The following is a 10247-nucleotide window of genomic DNA, read 5'->3' as shown; positions in this document are numbered from 1 at the left end:
GTTCTGACACAGCCACACAATGCCAACCCCAGCTCCTAGCCTCTGAGGAGCTGGAAGGGAAGGCAAAGACTTGGGCAAGCAGGCTGTGGGGACAGCCAGCCAGGCTTAAGGGCACAGCGGTTTTGCTTGGTTCTCTCTCTCCCTTTATCCTTCAATGGTGCCTGTGGCTCTGTGGCTTGACTCTTTCTAGTGGCATGTCTGAGCATCCGCTGACGTGACTCTGTGTGGAGATGGTTTCTCCAGAGTGCTAGGCCTGGCAGAAGGAAGGTGACGCTGTCCTCTGCGCCCAGTGGGCTGTGAGGATGCCACGCTGTCTTCTGAAATGACTTGGCAGGTTGAAAGGTCATCGCAGCTTCATCTCACCATCGCATCACCCAAGTTCCAGGCCCTCCTCAGAGTCTGAGGCCCAGTGTGCGTCCACTCCTACAGCCCTCTCAACACTCCTGTATCCACCCCCCATTACTGAATAAAGGGCTATGGCACGTCAGAGTCAGCTTCCTCTGCTCTCTGGATCCATAAATCTAGGGATTGAAGACCAGACACTGAAACTCCTCAAAAACAAGTGTGGGGACCAAAGCTCGAATGTACAGACTTGAGTACTATAGTCATTCACCCAACCCAAATGTGACAAATAATAAATTATTCTGGCACAGCACCCACTGTGTGCAGGGTGCTTACCTAAGTACCCGAACTCAGTACTTAGAACAACCTCACAAGACAAGTACAACTGTCATTCCTTAGTTTGGGGACTGTGACTGAGGGTATGCCCAAAGTCATATGAGAGGACACAGAACAGCAAGGTCTGACAAGCAGCGAGGGCTTTCTTTCTTTGTCATATGGCAACCGTGTACCCCGTGGTATACAACCGTATACCATGGAGACACGGGCCATGCGCTCTCCATGGATCTCAGACTTGCCTCTTTCTCTGACCTCATTCAACCATTGAAATAAGCAAGGCAAACCAAACTTTTCTTCTGAGCAGACTTCCCACGCCCTATCCCTTTCTGACACAATATCTTCCCACAAAGCCCGGGGCAGTTAAGGCACTAAGAGGAAAACCTGAATGGTTTATTCTTTGCCCCCGGGACACTGTGGGATTCAGCCCTCCCCTACCTGTCTTTCTGATCTTAGCAGGATTGCTCCAGCTCTGGATGACAAACTCCTTCTGGGTCTCAGTCTCCCAGTGCCCCACCCTGGCTCATACACAAGCTCAACCCCAGCCAAGCTCGACTGAGGCAGAAGAGCCGCTTATCCGAGAGGCAACCTTCCAAATGCTCTTCTGGAGAAGCCCACCCTTCGAGATGACTCCTTAGTTAAGAGCACTGGCTGCTCTACCAGAGGACATTGATTCAGTTCCCAGCACCCACCAGGAAGTTGGCAACCATCTGTAACTTCAGTCTCAGGGCTTTCGACATCCTCAGAGGCACCACATGTACGTTTGCTACACACATGAAAGCAAAATACTCAGACGCGTAAAACATAATAGTTCTAAAAAGCCAAATCAAAACCAAAGACATGGGCTGGAGAGATGGCTCAGTGGTTAGGAGCACTGACTGCTCTTCCAGAGGTCCCGAGTTCAATTCCCAGCAACCACATGTTGGCTCACAACGTTCTATAAATGAGATCTGGTGCCCTCTTCTGGCATGCAGGCATACATGCAGTCAGAATGCTATATTTGTAGTAAATAAATCTTAAAAAAACAAAACAAACAAACAAAAACATCTGCATAGTGAAGGGTCAACCTCAGAGCCAACGAGATGCCCACTAGTAGAACCACACAAAAGTGGAAGGAGAGGGTTAGGGATTTAGCTCAGTGGTAGAGCGCTTGCCTAGCAAGCTCAAGGCCCTGGGTTCGGTCCCCAGCTCCAGAAAAAAAAAAAAAAAAGTGGAAGGAGAAAACCGACCCCAAAGTCATAAGTAAATAACTTACTTATCTATTAATTTTAGGTTTTCAAGACAGAGTTTCTGTTTTAGGTTTTCAAGACAGAGTTTCTCTGTATAGCCCTTGCTGTCCTGGAACTCACTCTATAGACCAGGCTGGCCTGGAACTCAAGCAATCCCCCTGCCTCTGCTTCCCAGTGTTGGAATCAAAGGTATGGGTCACCAATGCCCAGCTTAATTTTTTTGTTTTTTAAATGAATCCCCTTCACCCAAAGAGAGCTCTGGCCTTTCCTGGCTCTTGGCCCAGGGGAACAGACTTGGAAATTGCCTGTTGCTTGTCACCAGTGCCTGGTAGGTAACAGTTTCCCAAGTGTTGACTGTGCTGTAGGCCTACAGAACACAACTGTATCCAACTTTACAACAGTCATAGTTAATATATATATATATATATATATATATATATATATATATATATAACACCTCGGACACCTGTGACCTCTTCCTTCATTGTACAGTTAATATATATATATATATATATATATATATATATATATGTTTGTAAGTAGGGTGTGGTGGCTTATACCTGGGATTTCAACACGTGGGAGGTGGTAGAGGCAGGAGAATGACCATGAGTCTGAGGCCAGCCTTACCTACATGAGTTCCAAGGTAGCCTGGACTTCAGAGTGAGACCCTTCCAACTTTTTTTATTTTAAAAATTAGAAAGCAAGAAAAAAAAAAGAAAAAGAAAGAGGGGCCTGGAGAGATGGCTCAGTGGTTAAGAGCACTGTCTGGTCTTCCAGAGGTCCTGAGTTCAAATCCCAGCAACCACATGGTGGCTCACAACCATCTGTAATGGGATCTGATACCCTCATCTGGTGTGTCCGAAGACAGCTACAGTGTACTTATATATAGTAAATAAATAAGAAAAGTAAAAAAAAAAAGAAAAAGAAAAAAAAGAAAGGAGGAAGGAAAGGAGGAAGGAAGGAAGGTTGGTTTATGTACTATAAACATCTTCAGTGTTTATTAATTCAATGACAAGAATGGAAAAAGTAACAACACAGGAGGACAAGCTGAGCAACAGGTGTTTCTAGATGACCTTCTAGAAACTAGAAGTCAGAACTAGAGGCAGGAACCTGGGGGGAACCCTTTCAACTGAGGAAAATGAAGGGGTCACTGTAAAAAAGACCTTCACTTCCAGAAAGATGGCAGAACAGGGCATTCACTGCTGGTGGGAGGCAGTGAGTGTCTCACCAGGGCCCTCCTGCATTAGATTAAGACAATGGGCGCAAGGCCCTGGGTTCGGTCCCCAGCTCCGAAAAAAAAAAAAAAAAAAAAGACAGTGGATTGGGGGCAGGGTGCAGGCTGAGGACCGCTGGGGAATTAATTGGTGAGAGACAGCTCTGTTTCTTGACCAGTGGAGGGCGTGTTTAAACTCATTTAAATAGCAGCCAGCCATTCTTGGGCCGGTGAGATGGCTCAAGGGGAATAGGTGCTTGCTGCCAAGCCTGAGAACCTGAGTTCAATCCCCAGGATCCACACGGTGCAAGGAGAGACCTGACTCCTGGGGGTTGTCCTCTAACCTCCCCCCTGATGCTGTAGTGTGCAGAGATACACACATCCTCCCATGAAATAAAGTAATCTTTTAAAACTTTTTCTTTTTTAAATCAGCCATTTCTCAGGCTTCCGCCTTGGAAGGAACAATCGTCAACCTTGCCCAGGACCTCCTCATAGGTAAAGGCCTCATTTCATGGTCCTGCCTGCCCAACCCAATGTCATCTCTCTGTCTCCAAAGACCTCAAACTGGTCAGAACAGCCGGGCTGGGCTGGGAAAAGGTCTGTCTCCTTCATCCTTCTATGAGGAAGGAGCCAAGATTCAGCCTTCCCAAGATATCAGAGTTTCCAAGGTGCCCCCCAGAGCAGGAAGCAGCTAGGCCTTGATGCTGTGCAAGGCAGACTTTCTTGATATTACTCTGTCTTTCCCCAGGACGACACCAGCAACCTCGGACACCTGTGACCTCTTCCTTCCCTGCAGAAGCAGAGCCAGCGGCAACCCTACGCTGATAAGATTAATCTGCAGGGCTGATTATGGTGTAATTTCCTATGCTGAAACTTTGTAGACTTTTTTTTTTTTTTAAGGGTTTCATTTTCCAATTGGTCTGATTTCACAGGAAAATTTACCTGTTTCTCTTTTTTCTCCTGGAAGAGAGATGCTGATTGGCCCGAAATAACTGACAATCTGGTGTAATAAAAATTTCCAACGTAAACTCATTTTCCCTTGGTTTCAGCAACTTTAACTCTATATATAGAGATGTCTTTGTCACCATTGCATTGTTAGCATCTCTTGGTAAACTTAGTTGTCTCACGTCACTGACTGTAGAGAGCTATTGATGGGTCTCAGCCCCCACCTTGCTGTCACCCTGTTCTGCTTTCTCATATGTACCGGGAACGGTATCCACGGATGTAACGACAGCCCTCTGAGAGAGATCATCAACACTTTGAACCAGGTCACAGAAAAAGGGGTGAGTACCCTATCTAGCACCATCTCTCCAGACACCCAGGTGATGCTGCGGGCAGGTCTTGGCTCCGAGGGCTGAGCTGCTAGAGACGTGGATGGCAGGTGGTTGGGGCAGGACTGGGGACGAAGCTCGGCTTCAAGAGACCCTGCTGCTTCCACCTCGGAGGCACAGGGAGTCTTCTCGGGGCTGGGGGATGACGGGTGGAGCAATGCTTTCTCTGTCCTGTGTGGATTAACTTTTATCTTCCGCTCTCATTTGTATCAAGACTCCATGCACCGAGATGTTTGTACCAGACGTCCTTACGGCAACAAGGGTAAGTGGACCGGTAGGGTCGGCTTTGACATATTTGGGAGGTGGGAGAGGACGGTCAAACACAAGTGTCTGAATGAGAAATGTCTGTGATAGAAAACCAAGAGGCCCAAAGGGGGTGTTTTTATACTTCGTGGAGGCTGAGTTACTCTCCGGTGTGTTTTACAGTTTCGGATTTCACTAGACTTAGAAGACATGTCACAAAGAAAGCCAGGATTTATTCGTTGTAACAAAGATAGGGGACAGATATCTAGAGTCCTACCCAGCCTTGACACGGTATCTGGATCAAGTCACACAATTTGTGTTGTTGAGTGAGAAGATTCTCTCTCTCTCTCTCTCTCTCTCTCTCTCTCTCTCTCTCTGGCCATGCATTTCTGAAAAAAACCAAATACTCTCTCAGAAACAGATATGAAGATTACAGGCTGAGAGGCTTTTGCTTTGTCTAAGAGACTTCCTATGGTCCCTACAGGTCTCCTCTTTCTGGTCACCTAACAGCCAGCTGGGATGGTGGTCTGCTGCACGGCTCCTCAGATCGCTGTGTCCCACCCCGGTCCCCAGTCCCTTCAGCCTAGGTTGCAACTGTCCTCTGGTGGGAGTCTTGGGCATCTCTCTTCCCTTTCTGCCTCCTGCACGGCCTCGCCCCCGCCCCTCCATCTGTAGTGGGCGGGAACAGATGTGACAGCTGATAGTGCATTTTCTCTGACAAACACATGACTGGCTATGCTGTATCAATAGCTTTGTGCACTTCAGTTCCTGTTTTCATGGAAACACACAACTGAGAATGAAAGGCCCCAAAGCCTTGACTTACCAGTGGTCTCCAGACGCCTGCCTTCCATGTTCGCTGGGCTGAGGTCAGGAACAAAGCCCTGGGCGTGGCTGGGGTCCCAACCCAGCACCTGGGCCGTGGATGGTGTTTGTCCTGCTTCACCAGAGATCTGTCCTTCCGGCTTTATCTGGATGATCTTATTTTATTCAAGATTACTCCAGGAGTCTGATGCAGGATGAGTTTCTGAAGGACAGATGTGTACATATATATATATATATATATATATATATATATATATATATATATATATATATACATTCATGTGCATATATGTCTACATGTGTTTATCTTTTTCCCTCTCTATCAAGATATATATATGTGTGTGTGTATATATATGTGTATATATATGTATATATATATCATTTTAAGTATTTACCGATTCTGAGTCCTTCCAATGTCCTTCTGGTACCTACCAGAAGCTGAGTCTACTGTCCTGCCCTAGCAAAAGCCAGAGCAGGGACCAGCTCTTGGGGATAAGGCCTAGAGGAATTGTAGGGCCTGGGTGAGAACCTTTGGTTTTGGCTGCGATTCTGCCGTTCACAAGCCAAATGGCCTTCCGTAGGTCTTCACAAACCTCGGAGGCTCGGTGTTCACAATCGGAGATACAAAGGTTGATTCTGAAGGTCATATGAGGGCTGGTTGGAGGGCAGTTGTAAGAAGTGTGGCTCTAGGACTCGGCTTTCCTCTTACTCTGCCCCGACACTTACATGTGTTTACATGGGCCTTCCCTGGTTTCCTTCACACTCGTCTGTTTCATGAATCTTCCCCCCAGTTGCTTCTTGGGTTTTGCGCTCCTCCCATTCTATTTGCTTACCTTCACAGTATGGCTTATTATTCTTCACACCCCTTATTTATTTATTTATTTATTTATTTATTTATTTATTTATTTATTTATTTATTTCTGGAGCTGGGGACCGAACCCAGAGCCTTGCGTTTATTAGGCAAGCGCTCTACCACTGAGCTAAATCCCCAATCTCCCTCAAAAGTGACATGAGGAGGACTGCTTCTTTTGGGTTCCCAAAAAAACTACCTTCCCAAAATCTAGTACCTTTAATTCTTTTTTGGAATCAAAAATCCCAGCATCTCCAAGCTGGGTGAGCCTGTTGGTGTTAGAGTGTGTAAATCCTGGGCTTCACACGCAATGCCGCCGCCACCGCCGTGGGCAATGTTGATGGTCATCTGAGGCAAAGCAAGTGGCAAGCGTCAAGCTGGCTGCTTTAGGAAGAGCTTCTGGGTGTTCCATCAGCTGGGTTATTTCCAATTTTAAAAGGAGTTTAAAGACTGAAGCCCTTGAGATGCAGTGTGTGTGTGTGTGTGTGTGTGTGTGTGTGTGTGTGTGTGTGTGTGTTTATGCATCTGTGCTTGTTCACATGCATGCACATCATGAATACATGAGTGCACATGTATGTTCATGCACATAGTAGCACCCTCTACAGGCTGCCTTTTTTTTTTTTTTTTAAGATAGTCCCTAATTGGCCTGGAGCTTGCCAAGTAGGCTAGGCTGGCTGTCCAGTGAGCCTCCTGTCTCTCTGCCTTTCCAGTACTGGGGTTTCTAAGGTGCACAATCACGTCCAGCTGTTTAAAAACAAAAATCCAAGCAGGTTCTAAGAATTGAACTCAGGGGGTTGGGGATTTAGCTCAGCGGTAGAGCTCTTGCCTAGTGAGTGCAAGGCCCTGGGTTCGGTTCCCAGCTCTGACAAAAAAAAAAAAAAAAAAAAGAAGAATTGAACTCAGGCCTCCATGGTTGCAAGGCAAGCACTCTGGCCACTAAGCCATCTCCTCTGGCCCCACTTGGTTTTTTTTAACAGAGTGGTTCATCTGGAGCACTGGCTGATTGGTTTTGAGTCCAGTTAGAGATAAAGAAACGTAGCAGGGACAGGACTAAATTTTCACGGGCCAACGAGGCTGGTGGAGACCCCATGGTGCAGAGGTTGCTCTGTTCTGTTTGTTTGTTTGTTTGCTATATGGAACCCAGGCTCTCACACATGCTAGGCAAGTGTTCTACCACTGAGCTCATCCCCCGTTTTGATAGTAGCGTAAGAGTTATCTCTCGCTGGTGGGATAAGGGAATTCATTTTGTTAAATAAACCTCAATAGTCAGAAAAAGAAAGGCAATTGTGAAAAGTGAAACAGTTTAGAAACTGGTCGGGCCTGAAAGGCTCCCCCTGCTTTCACTACCACACATCCTGGCTCAGTGGGCCCAGGGCGAGCCATGAGAGCTGCTTAGAAGCATAGGCAAGAGGCAGCCTCTCTCAGTGGGATACAGAGACTCACGCTCACACTCAGACACTCTCCATGATCTGTCACGGGTTCCCTACTGGTGCCTTCTGTCTTCTGAGATCTGAGTCCACAGGAAGAACCAGGAGCTCCTATCTCTACCAATGATGGGCAAAGGCTGACCAGGGCTCAGGTCAATGGCAGCCTCTCCCAGGAGCCTTTTCTGACCTCCTAGACCAGGCTCCTGGACGCTTTGCTCACACTGAGCTCCTATCTCTGGCTTTCTTGGGGGCACACCTTAATCCTTCCTCCACTGGGCTCTGAGCGTCTTCAGCTGCTGCTCTCTCCCTTGGGTAGATCCGCATGGAGCAGGTAGTCAGCCGACAGCAAACATGGAGAGGTTCCAGGGCCGTGCAGGAACAAGACCCATTTCTGGCTAAGAGCTCACATGGGCACCTTGAGCTGAAAGAAAAGTCCACCGGGTAGAAAGATGAAGACTGGGGATACAGACAGGTGCTTTTTTCATTGACCTAGGGGGGAAGTGGTCCCCACTCCGCCTTTGACCTAGGGGTGTGATCTTACTGACCTCAAGGTTTTCCTGAGAGGATTTTCAGAAATACTTTCAGATTCAAAGTCGAGGAGATCCACATTCGGGGCAGGAAAACCTCTCAGGCAAGTTCAAAACCAGGTAACCAACAGCCTTCTCTATCATTTCTCTTTGCAGAACACCACGGAGAACGAGCTCATCTGCAGGGCTTCCAGGGTGCTTCGCAAATTTTACTTCCCACGTGATGTACCTCCGTGCTTGAAGAACAAGTCTGGGGTTCTCGGTGAACTGAGGAAACTCTGTAGAGGTGTCAGCGGTCTGAACTCACTGGTAAGTGGAGCGGAGCAACAGGGGACTTGGCACGGCATTAGAGACCAGTAGACAGAGCTCCTGCTCCTCGACGGAATGTTCTAGGGCAGTAGTTAGAAGAGACGAACAGCAATACAATGCCCAGTCATGCTCACGCTGTGAAGAAAGGCATAAGAACAGGAGGGTGGATGGCTGCGCAGATATCTGGATTAAGTGAGGAAGCGGGCCAGATGGCTGACTGCCATCCAAAAGCCTGGAGGAGGGGCATGCCCTCCTGTGTGGCTGGACCAGAGTCAAGAAAGTAGGTTTAGCCGCTGGGTTCACGAGAGCCGTGGATGCTGCCCCACGGAAACACCCAGTTACCTACAGGGTAGAGCCCATGGTGTACACCACGTGCTCTTTGTTTGCACTGACCCCTGGGTGGAGGGGTGCGCGCAGAGAACAAGATGGTCTGACAGAGGGCCATCCTAATATGGCCAGGAGAGAAAAGCAGTGGCTCACCCAGACTTGGGACAAGGGAAGTGGCTAGGTCTTCATTGATGGACAGTGTCAGCGCTCCGTACCACCCCACCGTTGTCCCCAAGGGAAGGGACTAAAGTTTTTGTAAGTGAGGTGACTGGTCTAACCTATGCAGTGAGTAACTGGAGGAGCTGAGACCCAAACTGCAGCATCAGCACAGAGGGTGCGTCCTAGGTCTCTTGTTGCGTCCAATGTCCCCATGCTGAAATGCATCTGCTTCGTGGACAGAAGAGCAGTAAGGCTCTCACCTTGCTCCACAGGCTGGGTGACAAGAGAGCCAGGTCTGAGCCTGTACATTCTGTTACTCCCTCTAGCTGTTTCTGTCCATGACACCCCCCTCTGGAGGCTGGGCCACCCCGATGGCAGACCAGTAGTGACCCTAGCACGTGCTCAGAAAGCAGGTCAAAATTGTCTGGCCTCATGACAGCCAAACTCAAGGCCTACACAGTCTGGAAGCCCTGGTTTGAACACGTTTTGGAGGCTTGACCAAGGTCTGATAGCGAGACCCAAAGACATATTCACACAACGAAACGTTTCTTTTATAGAGAAGCTGCACCGTGAATGAGTCCACGCTCACAACACTGAAAGACTTCCTGGAAAGCCTAAAAAGCATCCTACGAGGGAAATACTTGCAGTCCTGCACTTCCATGTCCTAACTTATGAGTTTTTAATGGTTTTATTTTTTTAATATTTATATATATATTTATAACTCTTAAAATAAAATATTTGTATAATATTTGTATAATGCAACTAATGACGCTTCATTTGGCAATAAGGTCGTAGTTTATACTGTTAGAGAAAGCATTTAATTTACTGTGGCTTCAGTGCTGCGGGTATAGGAGACAGCTAGCTTCCTTTCCAGGAGTTCCCACTCTCCTCAAGAACACAATGTGCAAGATCATTAAGGGACAGATGTGGGCTGGAGAGCTGGCTCAGCAGTTAAGAGAACTTGTTGCCCTTCCAGAGGCCCCAGGTTCAATTCCCAGCACCCACATGGCAGCTTAAAACAATAACTCAAGTTCCAGAGGAGCCGATGCTCTCCTCTGGCCTCCTGTGGGGGGTACACAGACCACATGCGTGCCATGTAGGCAAGACACCCACACACATACAAACAAAATAAAGT

The 10247-nt window shown here is 47.7% G+C and overlaps 1 protein-coding gene across 1 annotated transcript; it reads left to right on the top strand.

The window, feature by feature from the left end:
- The first annotated feature begins 4238 nt into the window (after positions 1–4238).
- On the top strand, positions 4239–9781 carry Il4 (interleukin 4). The gene is made up of 4 exons (NM_201270.1): positions 4239–4400; positions 4663–4710; positions 8474–8626; positions 9670–9781. The coding sequence occupies exons 1-4, from the start codon at positions 4269–4271 to the stop codon at positions 9778–9780; spliced, it is 444 nt and encodes a 147-aa protein (NP_958427.1). The 5' UTR covers positions 4239–4268; the 3' UTR covers position 9781.
- Positions 9782–10247: the final 466 nt, after the last annotated feature.

Source organism: Rattus norvegicus, chromosome 10, assembly GCF_021556685.1.
Source record: "Rattus norvegicus strain SHRSP/BbbUtx chromosome 10, alternate assembly SHRSP_T2T, whole genome shotgun sequence".
NCBI lineage: Eukaryota > Metazoa > Chordata > Mammalia > Rodentia > Muridae > Rattus > Rattus norvegicus.
The sequence above is the reverse complement of the archived record's forward strand: the minus strand, read 5'-3'. Positions and strand labels throughout refer to the sequence as shown.

Coding starts and splice junctions, on each gene's coding strand:
- Il4 (NM_201270.1), top strand. CDS start 4,269: ATGGGTCTCAGCCCCCACCTTGCTGTCACCCTGTTCTGCTTTCTCATA. Junction 4,401..4,662: donor ACCAGGTCACAGAAAAAGGG/GTGAGTACCCTA, acceptor ATTTGTATCAAG/ACTCCATGCACCGAGATGTT. Junction 4,711..8,473: donor ACGTCCTTACGGCAACAAGG/GTAAGTGGACCG, acceptor TTCTCTTTGCAG/AACACCACGGAGAACGAGCT.